The sequence below is a fragment of the Falco biarmicus genome, chromosome 14 (genome assembly GCF_023638135.1).
Source record: "Falco biarmicus isolate bFalBia1 chromosome 14, bFalBia1.pri, whole genome shotgun sequence".
In the NCBI taxonomy this organism is placed as follows: domain Eukaryota; kingdom Metazoa; phylum Chordata; class Aves; order Falconiformes; family Falconidae; genus Falco; species Falco biarmicus.
This window is the reverse complement of record NC_079301.1, coordinates 23,223,650-23,242,736: the sequence shown is the minus strand read 5'-3', so window position 1 is coordinate 23,242,736 and position 19,087 is coordinate 23,223,650. Positions and strand designations below refer to the sequence as shown.

At 45.2% G+C, this 19,087-nt stretch overlaps 1 protein-coding gene across 3 annotated transcripts; it reads right to left on the bottom strand.

Moving 5' to 3' along the window:
- Positions 1 to 97: 97 nt before the first annotated feature.
- AIFM1 (apoptosis inducing factor mitochondria associated 1) lies at positions 98 to 18,801 on the bottom strand. 3 transcript variants are annotated; one of them, XM_056359353.1, is made up of 17 exons: positions 18,341 to 18,801; positions 15,694 to 15,821; positions 13,588 to 13,681; positions 12,580 to 12,609; positions 11,346 to 11,458; positions 11,084 to 11,214; positions 10,194 to 10,284; positions 9,361 to 9,445; positions 8,646 to 8,722; positions 7,369 to 7,477; positions 6,582 to 6,689; positions 5,720 to 5,808; positions 5,499 to 5,639; positions 4,809 to 4,951; positions 2,234 to 2,358; positions 1,479 to 1,675; positions 98 to 333 (listed from the first exon to the last, which is right to left on the bottom strand). In XM_056359353.1, exons 1-17 carry the CDS (start codon positions 18,687 to 18,689, stop codon positions 262 to 264), a joined length of 2,082 nt encoding a protein of 693 aa, XP_056215328.1. In that variant the 5' UTR covers positions 18,690 to 18,801; the 3' UTR covers positions 98 to 261. The 3 variants fall into 3 exon arrangements, with proteins under 3 accessions (XP_056215328.1, XP_056215326.1, XP_056215327.1); XM_056359351.1 differs by lacking the exon at positions 15,694 to 15,821 and adding an exon at positions 16,701 to 16,843 and having other exon boundaries at positions 18,317 to 18,800; XM_056359352.1 differs by lacking the exon at positions 15,694 to 15,821 and adding an exon at positions 16,701 to 16,843 and having other exon boundaries at positions 18,341 to 18,799.
- Positions 18,802 to 19,087: the final 286 nt, after the last annotated feature.

Here is a 19,087-nt window from a genome sequence, read left to right as displayed (position 1 = left end):
AGGTGTCTCCATTGTTGATAAAAGGGGAAAAACTGACAACAGCAGGCAGCTCGCTCCCCTCTCAAAACTAGCAATGCAGAGGTGCAGGAAGAAGACATTTAACTTAGAATAATCTGATTTTATTGGTGCAAACATTAGAACGCTACATGATCAGAAATATTCACAAGTACTCAGAAGAAGTAGTCTGAGATGAAGGGGTGCACACAGCCAGTGGCCTCTGCTGCCCTACTCACTCCTCTTGTGACGTTCCAATTCTGGAGTTTAGTCTTCGTGGATGTTGAAAAGCTTCGCTACTTCGTTGAGATCATCGTGCTCCTCCCCATCTTTGATGATCTGAAGAAAGGAAGAATGTGTTAAAACCCGACACACATACTATAAAAATCCAGCGCTGCAAGACTGGACATGGTCACCAGCCAATGTGATGAATGTCTTAGATCCTCTCTGAAGCTCTGCTGATGACAACTCACCAACTTAGGCAGTCCACAACATGACAACAATACTTACTACAGCCACAACTTATAAGGAAGTGTTAAATGCAGCATTATCTCCCTACAGGAATGGCTGGAGTTAAAACCAACCTCGCTGTCCCTATAGGATTTATTTCTGATGTCTGAGTTTCCCTTTACAGTGGGGGGGAACAAGTATCTTCAGAACTGATTCATCTCAACTCCAAGAAGATGAGCCAGTCTCTCTGCACTGTCTTAAAGGAGCTAGTGTAAGTTTGCAAGTTTGAGCAACTTATCTTTTAGACAATGAGACTAAGGCCAAGGATCCTTGTACATACTTGGCTCTCTGATTTAGAGGAAGGGCGGCTAAGAGAAGGAAGAATGTCTCTTTCACAGGGATGGGAAAAGTAACAAGTTTAAACTGCATCATGAAAGCTTCAGGTTAAATAACCAACCGAAACTTCCAACAATAAGAACAGTTCATTTTGGGACAGATCACCTGTGATTGTGTGGAATCACACTCAAACTGCCAAAATTCTCCAAAGATGTTAAAAAAATGACCTAAGTATAGATGATCTTACCTTGGAGTATGAAGACAGAATAAGCACCTACTCAAGGCTGCTTCTAACCCTGACCTTTTGTGGCTGTGTATCTAGGATAATATATGTTTAAGACTGTTACTTTAGACAAAGTAGCACAAAAATAGGACATTTCGCTCTGATGCTCAGTCACGTGTGATTCTTGCTTGTACTTAGTACAGACCCAAAATTCCAGCCATGCAAAGGCAAGTCTTGAAGTATAAACTTAATTCAAGTTGTTTCTGTAAGAATTTTGAACAAACATGCAGAAAAGCACAAGGACATCTCCCATAATTTACCTAAGACAGGGCTAGCATGGGTATTGCACAGCTCTGCTCCATACAGAGCATGTGCATTTATTTATCCTCATTTAAAATTGGTAGATTGAGTTTTCCACAAGAAAATCCTCAATCTAAGCAAGCCTCACTGTTCAGCATACTAGTCCTGTACTGACCTTTCGAGCAATAGGCATCCTGTTGAAGATGTTCCATAATACGATTCCTACCACAACTTTATCCCTGAGGTAGAAAATTACACCTTTGCCATAATCTTCTCCTTGCTTTGGAACTTGAGGTGTTGGTGAAAAGCTTGGAGAAATGTGAACTTCTGAGGCTTCTGCTTCTGTTTCACTCTCTGATCGAATACCTGTCCCTAATGCAAAGATACAAGATATCAAACGTCCCATGCAGAAAAAGCAGCAGCTGTTTGCCCGTGATGGTGAAAGCAGACTGAAGAGCGGGGTTCTACAACAGACTGAGGTGTTTTCCTTCGAGATGCATGCAGCAAAAGTTAAGTTTTAGTAACACTAGAATGAAGTAATCCTAACATGAAGCACAATACTGACAACTCCCATCACCAAACACAAAAGAAGAGTCTACTTCTTCCAGGCAGTATATACAGAATCAATATGCTTAGATCTACACAATCAGCAAAAAATGATTGTTTTATTGCTGTGGAGGAAATTAAGTTTCACTAAGGAAAAAAAAGTTTGGTAACTGAGTTACACTAGGTCTTCTTGGAGGAACGTTATTTTTTAATCACATTTTAATATCAAAACCAGCCTTTAAAGCTTGGTCTAGAAAAGAAGCAGATTGGTGTCTCCTAGTGCTCTGCAATGAGATCAGACCAACTCTGCAGCCACTACAAAGAGTTAAGAGACACAAAAACCTTCATGCACCCAGTCAGCTCCCAAGCAGGACTATAGCCTACCTGATTGCTCCGTTGCACTTTTCGGTGTGTCTTTTGCTGTTGCTTTAGCAAAGACTCCTACTGTTGGCAAACTACTGTCAACAAGGCCAATGGCTTCGTACCCTACATTAGGACCCAGATCACTCCTAGGAATAAAGTGGGGAAAAAATAATTTGTAGCATTACTGAGACAAATACAAGGCAATTCCATCCATCCCCAAACCCTTAATGAGTATTGTCCAAGAGAGTGATTATGGTATGCAGGCTGACTGACATAATTAGACTCTTCTGCATACGTTATGGTGGAACAAGGAGTCAAAGCACAGCAAGTCTAAGGCCATCAGTTTCAGAAGAAAGCAGGACAATGAACAAAAAGTTAAAATACTTAAGGCCTGCTCCCTTGAAGGAAGCTGGCTGGCTTCCAAGAACTGCAGGTATCTTGAGTCTTTCGAAACTCATACATCTGACCTCAGCATTCAAACATGAGTTTGCAGTTGTTAGGTACTTGTAAAAATCTTCTATATTCCTGGCTTAGTACCAAGTGACTTGGAGACAGAGTTGGGGCAGAAGCAAGTGTTCCTCCGGGTCCTGGCAAGACCATTTGACCAAACTTCCGGCACTGCTGAGTTATAAGCACTAGACTTTGCAGCACAGAAAATTTAGTGTATGTTTCAAAGAGCATTTAAAGAAGATCAAAGAGGACACATTACTGTAACACCTCCTTGAACCGAGTACCTGCTGACTTTGAACTGGGGTGCTTATAGAAGTCAAAGCAGCTGTGGTTTGGGGCCCAGTAAGCATAACAGGTCAAAAATATTCCCATCTATGCAGAGGAAATTGATACATCATGCTGTCCTGGTTTCAGCTGGGTTAATTTTCTCCTTAGTAGCTGGTGCAGTGCTGTTTTAGATTTGGCATGAGAACAATGTTGATAACACACAGGTTGTTTTAGTTGTTGCTACATAACATTTATACCAAGTCAAGGACTTTTCGGTTTCCCAGGCCTTGCCAGTTAAGAGGGCTGCAGGGGCACAAGAAACTGGGAGGGGACACAGCCAGGACAGCTGGCCTGAACAAACCAAAGAGGTATTCCATACCATGGGATGTCATGCTTGGCATACAAACTGGGGGGGGGGGGTGGCTGGAGCTGGCTAATCAATGCTTGGGGACTAGCTGGGTGGGCATTGCTCAGCAGAGGGTGAGCAACTGTAGTGGTTATCACTTGGTTTCTCCCTTCCCTTTGGACTTCATTCCTCTACCCTTCTCCCTTCTTTTTATTACAATTGCTATTATTATTATTTTTAAATTTATTTTATTTCAACTGTTAAATTGTTCTTATCTCAACCCTCAAGTTTTACATTCCTTCCCAATTTTCCTTCCCATCCTGGGGAGCAGGGCGGGGGGCAACACGGACTCGGGGAAGAGTGAGCGAGCAACTGCGTAGTACTTAGTAACCGGCTGGAGTTAAAACCACAATACACACCAAACAATTTGGAAATCTCTGTATGTACATCACTACATGTACAGCACTACCTTCCCAGCCAGAATCCTTCATCACAGACTCAGGTTACTGAAGGGAATACGTCAGCTAAGCAGACAAGGCACCCAGCAGTGAGCAAGTCAGAGCTCAGGAGGGATCCCAAACATCCTGAAGAAAATGTAAGATGAGTTCCTGCCATTTGCCAGCTTTTTAGCACAGGAGAAGGAAGTCTCACTCAGTGAGGGCTGGCAAACCCCTGGAGTTAACACTTTTCAACAAAACACAAGACTGCAACTCACAGCCCCCTAGCCATCTGCATCTGCATCATGGTAAAGTATATCCTGAAGAAAAACACACAATTGAAACAGATGGTTCTGTGTCCTTATTCAAAAGTGAAGAAACTCTTCTGGGTCCCAAGTCCATGCAGTACAGACCAAGTGTTCAGGTAAGTGATGGCAAGTCATAAATAACTATTTTTGAGGGGTTTTCTCCAAGAAAAGTAAAACTCTTTCCTCCATATTTAAAGTCTGCTAACTTCAAATTCCTGATCTTGAGCTAACAGGCTTTGGGATTATTTTTTTCACTGGGGTTTTTTGTTTGTTTCATTTAAAAAAGAACTTTGAAAAGATACAGCAAAACTGCCCGTTTTCTTGATACCTCTCCTCTGGAAAACAACAGACTTTCACATACACTCCTGGATGCAGTGACGCATTGCTACTAAAGCCTCAGTTCAGCTAATCAGCAAAGACACAACACAACTGAAACCAACAGATTTTCTGTTAAGATCATCTGAAGTTCCTCAGCACAAGCTGCTGCTGAGTTCAACCTGTAAGCTGGCCTGCTATGAGGAAAGGGGCTGCTCTTTATCACTACTTGCTTTGCCGAATGGCACTCATTCAAGGAGAAACTGGGATCTGCAGGAAGGAAAAACATTTCAGAAGTCAAGGCAGAGCAGCAGATGCTCAAATGCCTTCCCACGCCCCGAGCTTCTGGGAGCAAGTATTTGCTAAAGTAGCTTCACTACACTCAGGAAACAGAAACCTTTACAAGGTGTATCTTTTCATAGCTCCTGCAATGTGACCAAATAAGAAATACCAAAAGAAGAAATCAATGTTACCAGAACATGGACTGATGCCAGTAGGGCTTCGCAGCGCCTGTCATGTTTTCTCCAGCTAGTCTTCCACTCACAACAGCATGATCATGGTGCTCTACACGTCTCCTACCTAGTTTGATATCATAGAAGCAGGCAGCATCCCCGGCCTTAAAAAGAATCATTCAGTGCAGACTAAACATTAAAATCAAAAGCTTAAAATTAATGTACAAACAAAACAGGCATTGGGAAGAGAACAAAGTGGAGCTATGAACTGAGTTTTCCTTACAAACCCCAAATGCCATCACTAACATCCCATTCCCCAGGCTACACAAGTCCCAGTGTCTCAGCATTTTTCACCAATTTTTTTAAAAATAAGACAGTATCAGGTATATTTTTCCGGAGGGATCAAAGTCTCAACTCCCACCAAAGGGACTCTTACACAATAGTAATCCATGCTATCTTTAGGTTACCCCAACTCCTCTTACACAGCATAAATATTCAAAAACTTGCACAGTCGTTACCACAGCAACAATGTGTGCTGTGGTGCATGAACAGACTCCAGAGCTGCCAGCAGGATCTGCACTGCAATTAGTCTCATTATGTGCTACTTTTCACCCCATTCACCTAATCAAGGTATATCAGCCCCCGTAACTCTGTGTATTCTGATTGCATCAGCATAACCAGCAGACAGGAAACTCCTCTGCACATACTCACCACCCAGATATTGGAGCGTGCCTGCAGCTCCGCGTTCACCCTGAACCCTCCAAAGTCAGAGTCCACCTCCAGCCCAGCTGACTTTGCTAATTCCACGTTAGGCTCCAGCCCTACTGCAGCCACAATATGATCAGTCTCCACCTGTTTGGGATTTCATAATTATTATCTTAATTCTCTCAAAGCCCCTGCAAACGTTACCCTTTCCCTGCTTTTACATTTACCTTTCGGCCATCTTTCAGTTTAATCATCAGCCGATTGCCACAGACAGAGACAGACTTGACCACAGCATTAGGCATGACATTGACACCCTCTGGAAACAAACACAGGAAACATAGCTCCTGCTTAGGGGCAGAGATTTCAGCTGAAGCAGGCATCTTTGGTGCAGATGCAGACAAAGCAGGGGCCAGCAAAAGGAAGTAACTCAGACCCGTGGGTTATCAGGCCCTGCTGTCTGCACCCCCAACTATATCCCTCCTCCCTCTATCCCCACTCCACTTATGCGCATAAATATATTCTGCATTTAATATAGCAAATGGAAAAAGGTATCTCAGATCTTACCAACTTTGTCAGCTAAACACTACAGCAGGTGGCCTTACAAAGGTGTATGCATAAGGCATGGGGCTATACAGCCCTTCTTGCAAAGTGACTGCATTAGGCTGTAAGAAGTAAAATTATTTGACACTAGAACAACTCAGAAGAGAACAGGCAGTTATCGTAAGACAATTCTGGTTCCAAATTAGAGGGCACTAAAAGTAACTTGCAAGTATGGTAGCAGGGATCATTCTGTGCAGGAACAGCCAGAGGGAAAACCTCACTGGCATCAGCATGCATATTTGGTTGGCTTTCTCAGAGCTGCTAAGAAGCCACAGATTCACAGCAGCTCTGTGCTACCCAAGCTGTCTGAACTTCAACTTGTTCCATTCTGCACCTGGGCCACCTCACATGGGACCCAGTCTTCCCAAGGCTCCACTGACAAAACAAGCAGAGCGCTGTATGTCACAAGGAAGAGCTATGCAACAGCCACTGGCCTAAACACCACAGCTCTGCCACTTGCAGAGGAAGAGCATCGAAGTGCAGCTTTACCTTTTCTGACTTTCTCTGTGGTCCAGTTGCTCAGATATTCAGGCAAGACTTTGCCCATATTGCCACTCTCTGGAAACAGCTGAATCACCTCCAGGCCTCTGGTTTGTGCTGAAAGGAAAGCAAGAGCAGGCTTCTTATAACCCATGGAGAAAGAGCAGCAGCACAGACTTCAGGACATACGCAAATGCTTTCACTTTACATGAGGAGCTTGACAGAAGTTTCCAAAACTGGGAGTTTGGTCTCCCAGATTTTCTACAGGTGTCACAGTGACTGACCACTGTTTTGCATACACCTACAGAGCCAACTTTAAGTAAAATGCTTAGTATGTTGAAGAAAACTTCCCTTACTAGAAAAATTACCATAGAGACACTACTCAAAAAGCTGCACGCACTTGACAGTAAAGAATCCAGTTCTTCCCAACCCCTTTGAAATAAGTTTTAGGGTGGCTTTTAGCACTGAGAGAGTAAACGTAACTTTTTACAGAGTGCAACGGCTTTGCAACATGCACAAGCCTGCAAAGCTTCCAGGGAGCCCAACTTACAAATCCCTTTGTAGTCAGGGGCTGCTTGAGAGCTAATGAGAGAAAAAATGGCAAACCACATCATGCCATATAGCCAACCAAACACAGGTGCACTAAGGTTATTTCAGGCAAACCACAAGTCTGTGCAAAATCTCAGCAGCTGGGGAATCAAAAAGAAGCTTATGATGTCAGGCTGCTTACATTCAACGTCTATCACTTCCGTCAAGGTGCCAGCTGAAGACAAGCTGCCTGCAGAAGCACACTTACCTCTTCTTCCCAGAGCACAGGCCAGTTCACTGCCAAGAAAACCACCACCAATAATTGTGACAGACTTGACTTCTCTTGAAATCTTCTCCAGACATTTGAAGTCCTCGATCTGAAAGATTTATTCCTATTTCAAATATCCTCAAACAGGAAGAGCAGCAGAAGATATTTTCCTCCGATTTCTCCCTTTGAACCAAGAGCAACTCTCTCCCCAGCTTAGAAAAAGAAACATGTTTCTCCTTCCTCCTGTTTGTCTATTGCACAGAAAAAACCCTCTGGCTTCCTAACATTTCTGCAAGCTCTTCCCTGTCCAGGCAATCTGACTTTCCTGCATTTTCCCTTAACTTTCAAGGGCAATTACAAAGAAATTTCTAGATGCAAATATACTATAGCACATACAGTACTATAAGGATGCCACAGCTCATGTCATCCATCTTTCCCTTTCCACAGCTAAGCAGATCTGACCCTAGGGGAAATCCAGCAGAGCAGAAAGTTCCCATACAGCTTCTTACTCCTGATTCATTCCCTGAACTAGACTAAGGAGACTGTTGCATGCCTGTTTAAAATCCGTCGTTTTCAAGAAAAGTGGAATTTGTCAACAAAAAGCAACTCTATAGTGAAAACCAGAAGACCGCTGACCAACTTCCATGTCTTATTCATTCTGTGCCAAGGCACAGGATGAAGGTCAAGAAATGCCATGTATGAGGCACAGATATCAGTTTATTTGTTCATCAGAAAACAATCTCAGCTAATTCAAGAGCTGACATAAACACTCAACTTCATTCTCAGCCAAAATTTCAGAGCACGAGAGCAGTTTGTCTTGTCTCAGGCCCAAGGCCAACCTCTTGCCCATGTGCTGCAAAACTGTGGCGCACACATAATCAAGATGGGTGTCAGGCTGGAGCACTAAGCTAGCTTCCTGTGTCTACTCAAGGTCCTGAAGGCACACACTGCTTACAGGCCAAACTGACTTGCAGAGCTTACATTGCTTGTGTTTTTACAAGGCCTGGAAGGCACAACAAAGTCATACAGAAGGGAAACTAAAAAACCACATTACAGCTCTCAGGCCTGAGGCAAACATGAGTGGTCTAGTAGACCCTACCCTGTTTACCCACTTGGGGAAAAGGAATAAACAGCAAATGGATTCCTGGTTATCAGCTGAGAGAAGCAGTTGCCAAGCTGTCCTAGACCCAAAGCAGAAGAGTTAAAAAGCTGAAAGTAGTGGTACTGGCTCCGATTATTTCAGCCTCACCCCAGGTCCAGCAGCACCTCAAGATTACCTTTCGGAACAACGTCAGCCTTTGTTGTACATCTTTTCCTGCTCTTTCAATGGCAGACAGGTTCCTTGGGGTACCACCTGAGGACAGCAGGGAGGGAGGGAGGGAAGGAGAAGGGGGGAGAGAGAGAGACTAATGATACCACAGCCACATCACTGGCTATCCAGACAATGCAAAGCTATCTTTAATCTTGACTGTGCTCTCCAAACTGTTACAATATGCCCTATTCCCTGTTGCTGTCTGGGTTTTTAACATGAAAGCAGTAGATGATCCAACAGTCACCCAGGGGAAAAAGATCTAGTGCTGTACACCTTGCTCCACTGACTGGAGACAGCCATTTCCACTTTAAGCATAGAAGTGAACAGAAGTGCTAAGGTTAGATGCTGGAGCAGTGCTCTGTCCAAGCAAGAGCTGGTGGTTCTGCTCACTAACGCTACAGGCAGGATTCAGAGGCTGGCCTGTACAGAAGTTCCTTTATTTATTCCTAGGAATAAAGCCACCTTTTCCTCTTTCCCTACTGATCTTCACAGGGCAAAACTTTGAATGTCCTGGACAAGCTGGCTGATGTGAGGCAGATGCAAAACCCAACGGCATGGTTGTCCATATGACTGTCCTTCATCTGACTGCTCTACCAAGCATCTGACACATACTGCAGAAACTTCCTTGTTTCTGGCCTGGCACAAGACAAAGAACAAAGAGAAAAAACCCAACAACTTACCAGTGGCAATTAGACATTTGTCATAGGATATCTGGGTACCATCACTGAGTTTCACTATGTTGCCTCTAACATCCATATGCACAACCTGCAAAATTAAACAAGCAGGAGAGCTCAACTTTCCATGCACTGTAGGCCTTTTGAAACTGCATGAACTATTGATTAGAGAAGCAAACTTGGAAGTAACATTCTCACACCTTTAAATTTAGGGGGGTGGGAGGGGGTAAGGGAGAAGATTGGAAGTAGGAATTGAGACAAGTTCTTTGGTAGCCATCACAGACTCAGATCCTGCAAAGATCAACCTGATCTAAGAAATGGACTCCAATACCTGGTGTAGCTCAGTAGTACAAGGAGTCACACAAATATTATTTTAGCAACATATAAATAAGGAAGCATATATATTAGAAACTTCACCATTAACTTTTCCACCTTCCTGCTGCTTCTGCGCAATGCTCTTGCTCACAGCATAACCCACTACTCAGATCACCCTATTCTCCTTACCTAACCCTCTGATATATAGCCTCGTTCCCATTTTGTCACACCCTGTCTCCAAGCTCTACATATTCTTCTCCCATGCCCACACTCTAGATATATCCTTCCCCCTTCCTCATTTTCCCTCAGCTCATTACTATTCCTCATAGCTTCTTCCGTTCTCAAATGTCACTCATGCTATCCTTAAGATCCCTGCTTCATCATATATACTTTTCCCAGCCTTGTACACATTCTCCTCCTCAGCCAACCCTCCACACCACCATCGACAGTTTAGTTTCAGCTTACAGTACAGGCTCTGCTTGGGAAGAACTGTATGATGCTAGAACAACTGATGCTGTACCCACCTTCTTGCCACAGAGAACTGCTACTCCACCATTTTCTACAAAAGGCAGATCACGAACAGGCACATAGAATGACGGCGGCTGGAAATATATACTGAAAAAATCTCCATTATCAAATGGGTTCTACTTTCTTTGTGATACCAGCTATCACCAATGATACAAAGACAACTCTGTGCATCCATAACAAGCTCCAGAATTCTTACTTAACTATTTTTAAGAATTAGGGTCTTCATACTACTGAAGTTCAAGGGTGTTGGTCAGTAAGGCTTTATCACACAAGTCACAAGACTCAAGTGTGATCCAGGGCCCCTGGGGCTCTGCTCTAAACCGTGAAGCTATACCCTCACCTTAACTATTAACATATTTCACAGGATTGCTGCCTGTGGTGGTGTATGTCTAAGGGAATCACAGCAAGATTCAAGAGGTGTTGAGTACCGAGCTAACTCATGTGCGAAGCAGCGTTCATCTTGACAACTGCCAGCACAGCCACACCTTTCAGTCTGCTCTTTAGTGCTCGACTGACTTGTCTGTAACCTCTTGGCATCTCTGGGAAGCCACACTCCAGGAGTCCGCAGCTTACATCATGGAGTCCCATGGACTCCACAAGGTAGTCAGTTAGCTACTCCAGTGCAAAATAACACACAAGCTCTGCATGCAGCAGACAGTGCTCTGTCTCTTCTTTGATCAGCACAGCAACAACGTACACAAGACACATGCACATCCCAGAGCCCTCTTTGTATCAGACAAACACAGAAACCTACTAAGTTTTTTGTCCACACAGCACTCTGGGGATCCTTCAAAGCTCTGCAGCAGGTCTCTCACAAGAACAGTTTGATCATTGTCAACTTTTCATTAAACACTCTCCATTCTTGCTACCCCTAAGTGACACATACCTCCTCTCCTTGCCATTCCACTGTTTGAAGCGCAGAGTCTCTGTCACATTTGGATCATCTGAAAACCAGAGTTCTTTGGAAAGAGGTGGACGCATATAGGGCAGGGCAGGATCTTCAGACACAATCAGCACCTTTAATTGGTCATTAAACACATCAGCTGTACCAATGCCAGGCAAATGGCAAAACACGTGACAGAGGCTCTGAAGCAAGCACAGCATTCAGTCATCCACACAAGTCTGCTCTGGAACAGGGCAGCTCTTACCCGGGCACCAGGGTCACGAGCCCGAATGGATCTGGCAGCAGCAAAAGCAGCAGTTCCTCCACCGATCAGCAGGAAAGGAACATGAGATGGGACCTCAGGACGAGCTCCCGGAGCTGCAGGTGACAGATTGGACAGCTTACTGCAGACACAGCAGGGAAAACAGCCCAGCCCCAAAGAACAGAGTACGTCACCAGATGCCTTTCACATACAGACTTCCTTTGGAAAACTGCTCTTCAATAAACTTCTCCTCCCCTTCCTTTCCACCCCAATGCATTCCCCCCAGGAACCATGCTGCTGCTTCACTCAAAGCTGGCTCCCTGCATAAATCCAGCTGTCAGATTTCACCAAATTATTTTTCCTAAGCTAGATCTGCACAGCCAAGCTCAATGGCAATTGCAGAGTTTTGGAACAGGCCAGGAGCACAGCTTTAATCGTGTGGCTTTAGCTCCTCTATTACAGATCTACTTTTCTCGTTTAAGATGTTAAGAGTAAGAATGATCTATGTTAACAAATTTGAAATACCACTATGCACACAGGCTATTAGCAGGTTTCAAGCTATACTCTGAACAGGTGCTACTAGTCCAGTAGACCCTCAAAGAGCTTAATTGCAGAAATTGATCTACATTCGCACAGCTGGGTGAAGTGACTGCAAAGTCAGAGACCCCCAAAGTTTGATTCCAGCATTCAATACACAATTTCAGAAGACCGATGCAAGGCCAGGACATCTACTGCACAGCAGATTCAGGACAGCAAAAACATGCTCAGCCTCTGCTCTGGCCAAACAACGCACTGGAGATCCAACATTCAGTTTTTACAGTAAGTGACAGTTTGCTGAGCTAGCAAGAGGGACATAGCCAAAAAATTATTGAAAACACCAGGAAAAGATATATGAGCTGGGTGTCATGCAAGTCAGAACATGATTTTCAAAATTTGGAAAATACGAACTGGAAAGTGTTTGATCTAGCTGTGTGGACACAAATCTAGCTTAAGGACACAAATCAACTCGTGAGCAAGACCAAAACTCTGCACTGGCCATTCAGTGAACAGTTTATAAGAAAGCAAAGTTCCCTAAAATGCCAAGGCATATTTTTCTGTAATTGTATTCTGAAAGGAGACCAACTGTTGACTTCCTACCAGAATGCATTTTTTCCTACATGCAGGTCCTGTTTCTAAACAACATGCAGTTAAACCGCATGCAGGAATAGAACAGTTAAATATTACCATCAAGACTCACCTGCTGTGCCTTGAGAAGCAGCATCTGTATCTGAAAGAGAAGACACTCAATTCAGCAAAGCACAGGCTATCAAGGATATTGCAGTTTGGAAGATGCAATTCAGGGCTGACTCAAGGAGACCATAGGATTAACAGGCTGCTCTCCACTATAAAGGGACAGTTTCTCCAGAAGTACAGACTTACCAAGGCCTCTGCTTCAGCATCTAGGCTTACTCTCTGCCCTCCAGTCTCAACCTGATAAACATGTTTTATCCTCTTCCTCAAACCAAAGCAACCAGTTGTCTGTTCTGTCTGCAGGATATTCTTTTTGTTGATTTCCTAAGTAAAGTGACATAACAGACCTATCTTCTATGACCTAAAACCACTGTTACTACAAAATATATCATCCTTTGGCTCAGTAATTCAGACACTGCAGTTGGAGATCTCATAAATTAAGCGATCTTCAATGAGCAACTTGTGGTCCACACACACTCTGCAAAAGCATCATCAAAAGCCTCACTAATTGTCCCGATTCCTTCCTTCTACATGTGGCCCAAGCACAGTATTTCTCACATGCCCAGCCCACTATGCATGGGACAGGGACATAGCACAGCACAAAGGATTTTGTGCTGACAGATCATATTATCCCTTTAGAACCACAGTGTCTTTACCAGACTGCATAAGGGTAAAAGGCCAAAAGCAGCACAAACTCTTTAAACTCTTTCCTCTTTTTATCACAGAAGGCATAAACAGCAGAAAGGAGCCGCAGGAGATGACCTACGTTATCCTCATGCTTATCTGTAAAATAGAGCCTTGTTCTGGGTCATGGAAAGCTAGCACCATCTTCTATGCTGGGAACACACTGGAATTCACAAACAACAGAATGCACCAAGAAGTGCCAATGCTGTGAATGCGCATGTTATGTTAAACTGTGTTTTCAGAAGGGCCCTGTTCCGTTTGTTTTAGAGGTCTCAAGTTAGCAGCTTTTGAAGAACAGACCCAAACCTACAATTAGCAGGCTAGTACCCACCAGAAGGAGATGATTCGTTTTCTTGAGATCGCTTAGTTACTGTTGTGACACGGCTGGTGAATCGCTCTTTGTTTTCTCTCAACGTCTTGTATACCTGGAGACAAAGAAATATTTACCCTGTATATCTTACAGCATCAAGCCACCACTCTGCTCCTACCCCCTGACAGGCTTTTGTCTATCCTGCGAAAATCCATCTGCTTTCAATTAAAGCATACAGACCCAAATATATCTCACTGGGAAAAGTGTCCATAAAGGGGGGTGTGTGTGTGTGTGTATATATGTATCTACAAGATGAATGCACTCAGAAAACTATCTGCTCTTCATATGATGTCATGAATCTCAAGTTGTCTGGTTGCTTTCCATAAGCAAGCAAGCAACCTTTCTGCAGATGTTTTTGGGCTGCAGACCTGTTTCAAGAGGAACCAGATACAACAAAGGAAACGCAGACAAACAAACCCCAAGCCTATTTGCAAGCTAGGCCATGCAACATGGCACAATGCAAGGCTGCAAAAAAGGAAGGCAAATTCGAGGCAAAAAAGCAACTCCAGCTTCAAAAGCCTAGAGCAGCTGGACAGAACAAGCAAACGACCTTAATGGATTTCCTCAGGCCAGATGTTACCGGCATGATGTTAGTGCTTTTCAAACACAGGAGCATGGCTGTTCTAGCAACTGCCTTCAGCTGGAAGAGATTCCCAAGCCTGAACGCTGACCTTCTGTTTATTTGTCTGTTAAATTCAGGATATAGTACGAGTATAGCCTGCATGTTCTGGGGACAGAATTTAGTGAAACAGACAAGGAGGGAACATCCTTTAAGACATCATGTTAACTTCCAAGTTATGTAGAGAAGTAATGTAGAGAAGCAAAAGACAATGAGACTGCTGGAAGCAGGTCGAAGTATAGTATTTGCCCCCACAGCTGATTAATTAGAGGGAAGCAAACAATTTTTTAAGTCAAAACTAGTCTTGCTACTAATCTGTATCACATGTACAAGACATTTAACTTTCATTTTGCATTGTTTATAAAAGGGAGGAAGTCCATCAAGACAGTCTGAAACACAACCATCTATCCAATGGCTGTATTTTGAATTGTGAAAGAATATTAAAACTGGAACATTTCCAGCAAGAAATAAAAGCCTCCTGCAGCCAATGCCAAACCACGTACTGTTAGCTAACTGAGTGTTATGACATCCAAACTATGTTTGACCAGAAGTTAATTCCTTTGGGGAACTGAAATCTCTTTTACTTCCTACATATTATGCATTTTATCAATTCCCACAATTAGGTGCTTTATAACAGCCAACAGTCTAAAACAAGAACTGATTAATTTAATGCCAGACATGAAAAAAGCACAGGCAGACAAAAGCATATCCAGGGAACTGAAACAATTGTCAAAAATACCAGAAAACAAGAACTTATTAGCATTAAAAAGAATTAAAATAATTTTAAAGCCTTTTGCTTAAACATATAAAAGTCACGGTAAACAAAACTACCTCTGCTTTTGCAAGCAGAACCATGAAGATTTATTTTAAGTGAGTCTGAAGGGCTGCATACAGCAAATTATATCTGATCCCTTAGAAAAAAGTGACTACTACATACAGGCAAAAAACAAGTCACGTCTTCAGAATAGTTTTTTCCAAAGGGACAATGCCAAATTCTTTCTAATCAGAAACACAGCTGTGTACTTTGCCAGCTAATGGAGCAATATTTCAGTGCTCTTCTCTGAAGAAATCAAAGCTAGACATGTTTTCTTTTCTTTCCTCTAGCATATTTACATTTAGTTGATTTCCTTTTTTCGCATACCAACACTGCTGATATCAGAATAGATGCATTAATTTGTGCCTTTCAGATGGTCACACATTGAGGATGGCCAATTGCTTTTAGCTTTAATGTGGAAAAGTTAATTCTAAGACAATTTTTCCCACTAACAACAACACTGTTTGAGAATATCAAATCTGTAAACGTAAATTATTTGACAGTATCCCTTGAAATTAAGTATCCTTAATTTCCTGAGGCCAGGAAGCACAAAGTTTAGTTAAAGTACATAGACATACAGAAAAGTACCCTCCGTCCACCCTCTCACCCATTAGAACACATTTAAGCATCTTACATAAGCTCCTGTCCCAGTGACTGTTCCTCCTACAATTAAGTACAACAACAGGTTGCTGCCAGCTTTGCCAGGAACACCTGAGGACGTCAGTGATCTAGAAGGGCATCTTAGATGATGACATTGCAAAACTGTAGTTGAAGACAGGCAATGAAAGAGAAGAGAAGGAAAGAGCTGAACATTAAGGACTTTTGATTAAACAGATCCTGGGAAAAGCAGAATGTGCTTTGTAATTTCAGTTACCTTGTTTGTAAAAAAAAAAAAAAAAAAAAGTACAGTACAGCAGGGCACACTAAAGCGTATTTAAAGGGACTAGCAAAAGACTTTTCCTCTATGCACTATTTTGAATTTATCTCCCAGGAGCCTTCTGCATGTGAAGAGTTTCATTAGCAGAAAATAAGGACTCAGAACTTTCAATGAATATGACCCTCAGAGAAAGAATTTGAAACAAGTATTTGTATGATGTAAACTTAGGACCCATTCACTCCTAGGTAATGCTGCTACCCTTCAGCTGTCTGGGAATGTGATTTACTCTCTAAGTTGGGCTGAAAAGCTTTATCCTTTTCAATCTTTCAAGTAGGGCATAAAGGTATGCTGGCAAACTTTGGGTTGATTTGGCATACTTACACAAGCTAAATGCTAATGTTTTGAACTGAGATTTAGCAAACAATGGTTTACTTTGGTATCAAAAGCATGTACCATCCAAGTCTCCCTCAAGTATATGCTACTATCATACACAAGGCAACAGACAGCTGTGGTTGATCATAATATGTGGAAAAAAAAAGGGGGGTGTGACTTCACAGTAAAGAAACCTAAAAGGTAACTGAAATTACAGTTAAAAAAATTATTGAAGTTAATTTCCAGCCAGCTCAGTTAGCTCCCCTTGAAGGTTTCTGAAGGAAGAAATAGTTACAGAGGTAAAAAGCTACGTGAAGTCAGCCAAAATACTGCAAATGCCTGATAGGAGAGATGTATCGCAGCTTTTTTCCATGAACTACCTTTCTACTTACATAGGCACCCGCTCCTAATGTTGATAAGCCCACAATAAGGACAAAAACAGAACTATCGCCTTTGCCCCCAGGCACACCAGAGCTAGCCACTTGTCTGCTCATCTGCAGTTTTATGGGAACATTCCAGCGCTGCAACAAGTTGCCTAAAGAATACAATTCATTAGAGAAAAACACAAAATACAAAGTTATGTTTTGAAATTTAGAGACCAAGTAATTTCTGCACCCATGTAAACAAGCTATTTGTTTGAAAAGCCCAGGACCACATCAGAGTGACTAGTGAATTATTCTCTGCCACAACAAACTGCTCCAGGCAGCTGTGGATACCAAAGCCATCTGTAAGATCAAAGAGTAACTGAACATGTTAATAGCAGGAACGTCTATGAGGAAGCTAGAAAGACTATCTCCAGCTGAAGAAGCCTTCAAGCCGCACAGCACTGGGAGATTCATCAGAGATGCGCACGTACTGCATGTCTGCTGTTCTTATGCCTTTCTTCAGGCCACTTCTCTCAGAGGCAGGGACTGGTCTAATGATGCGCTCTGCTCCACCATGTGCGAGCAGAGGCTAGTGTAACCTTGTCAGGACAAGCAGTAGGTATGGTTATACAAGGAAAAAAAAAATCCCTTTGCTGACAAAGATTATTCCACTGAGGTAAACTACCAGCAGAAAGAGGCTTCTGCTGACAAAAAGGGCATTCCAAATGAAAAGGAGTAGCAATGCTTGCCAATCCAGATGAAGGCATCCACCAGCAGGCAAGCAAGACAAAGAGTGCATGTAGCTGAACAGCTACATAATATTTTATTTTACTATAGTTTAATCACAGACTCTTGCCTGTCCCAATTAGATCGCTAAATAGTGATGGCTTTGAGCACTGTGTTTACACCCCAGCCAGCCAGCTGAAGCTTGCAGAAGTGGTTGGGCCTTTCTGCAGAACTTATTCCCACCACGCAGGAAACACCTTCCACCCTCCTCCGAGCCTCAGCCGACACGCCGGCTGCTACACCCCTTTGATCTCTTTGCCTAAACGCACATATTTGTGATATAAACCAGCAGCAAAGTCACCAGCATCCAAATAGATATGGATACGCCAAATAGCCCCATCGAACTTACGGTTTCCAAAACACAGAAGTTTCCCTTCCCACTCCCGGGAGCGGAGCACCGGCACCTCCCTGCACCCGTTACCCACAAGCCTCGCCCGGGGCGGCGGAGCCGAGCTGCCAGTGCACCGAGGGCAGCGCAGCGCCCCGCTCCCGTCCCGCCGCCAAAAGCCTTCCTGTGAAATTCCCGCCCAGCGCCGCTGGAATCGCGGTCCGGGTGCCCTTTCCCCGGCTGACGGGAGCCGAGGGCCGCCGAGCAAGCTGCAGCTTTGGGAAATCGCGGCTCCCGACCGCACCCGCCCCCCCGGGCAGCGACCCAGCAGGATGGGGGCTCTAGGCCGGGCCGCCGCCAAGCCCGGGCACACAGGCCCAGCCCCACGGGGAGGGACGCCCCGACCCGCCTGTGAGAGGAAGCCAGCGGCAGGGAACCCGCCCGCCCCCCCGCGCAGAGCCCCGGGCCCGCCGCCCCGAGCGAGCCCCCACCCCAGACCCGGGCCTGCCGTACCAGCGCGCCTCCGTACCAGAAGCGGCCGGCCCCGACTCACCGGCGGCAGCGCGGCCCCGCGGCGCAGGACTGAGAGGGCGCAGGGCACACACCAGGCCCCCCGCGGCGGCGGCGGCCATGCGGCAGCGGAACATGTCGCCGGTCGCCTCACGCCGCACTCGCTCCCGCCGGCCCGACCCCACCGCCCGCACTGCGCGTGCGCCGCCGCCCGCTCCCCATTGGCCGCCGGCGCCGCGCCTCCGCCGGCCCTTCCGGGCGGCCGCTCTGCCCCGCCGTCTCTGTGGTGGCGCCGCAATGTTGCGGCCGCCCCGCCGCCTCCCGCGCCCGCTTCGCCGCGCCACCGCCACCGTCGCCGGGTCCGGCCACCGTCTCCTGCTCTCCACGCCCATCTTCTACGCTAACGGGCCGCCGCACATCGGGCATCTCTACTCCGCTCTCTTGGCCGACGCGCTGCACCGCTACCGCGGCCTCCGCAGAGCCGGCCCGGGCCGCCTCTCCACGGGTGAGTATGGGCCCGCCAGGCGCCGCGGCCCCGCGCCTGGCACACAGCCTCCGGCCCAGCCCGGCCCTGGGGCTGAGCCGCCTCCCCCGGGGCTGTCCCCGGGGCCATGAGTCTGTCGCCGTTCCCTGTGTCGCCAGGTCGTCCCCAAGGCCCGTGTCCCCGCGGGGGCGGGGGGGCAGGCCCCGCGCCCCCCGCCACGGCCCCCGCGGCACCCAGGCCTCTCTGCCGTTTCAGGGACCGATGAGCACGGGATGAAGATCCAACAGGCCGCGACCGCGGCAGGAA

What these genes read in the sequence shown, in the direction of transcription:
- AIFM1 (XM_056359351.1), bottom strand. Translation starts at nt 18,689, where the DNA reads ATGGGCGTGGAGAGCAGGAGACGGTGGCCGGACCCGGCGACGGTGGCG. An exon ending in CATTAGGAGCGGGTGCCTAT is followed by an intron (nt 13,682 to 16,700) that starts GTAAGTAGAAAG and finishes CTTTGTCTCCAG; the next exon opens with GTATACAAGACGTTGAGAGA. An exon ending in CAGTTCTCTGTGGCAAGAAG is followed by an intron (nt 9,446 to 10,193) that starts GTGGGTACAGCA and finishes TTAATTTTGCAG; the next exon opens with GTTGTGCATATGGATGTTAG.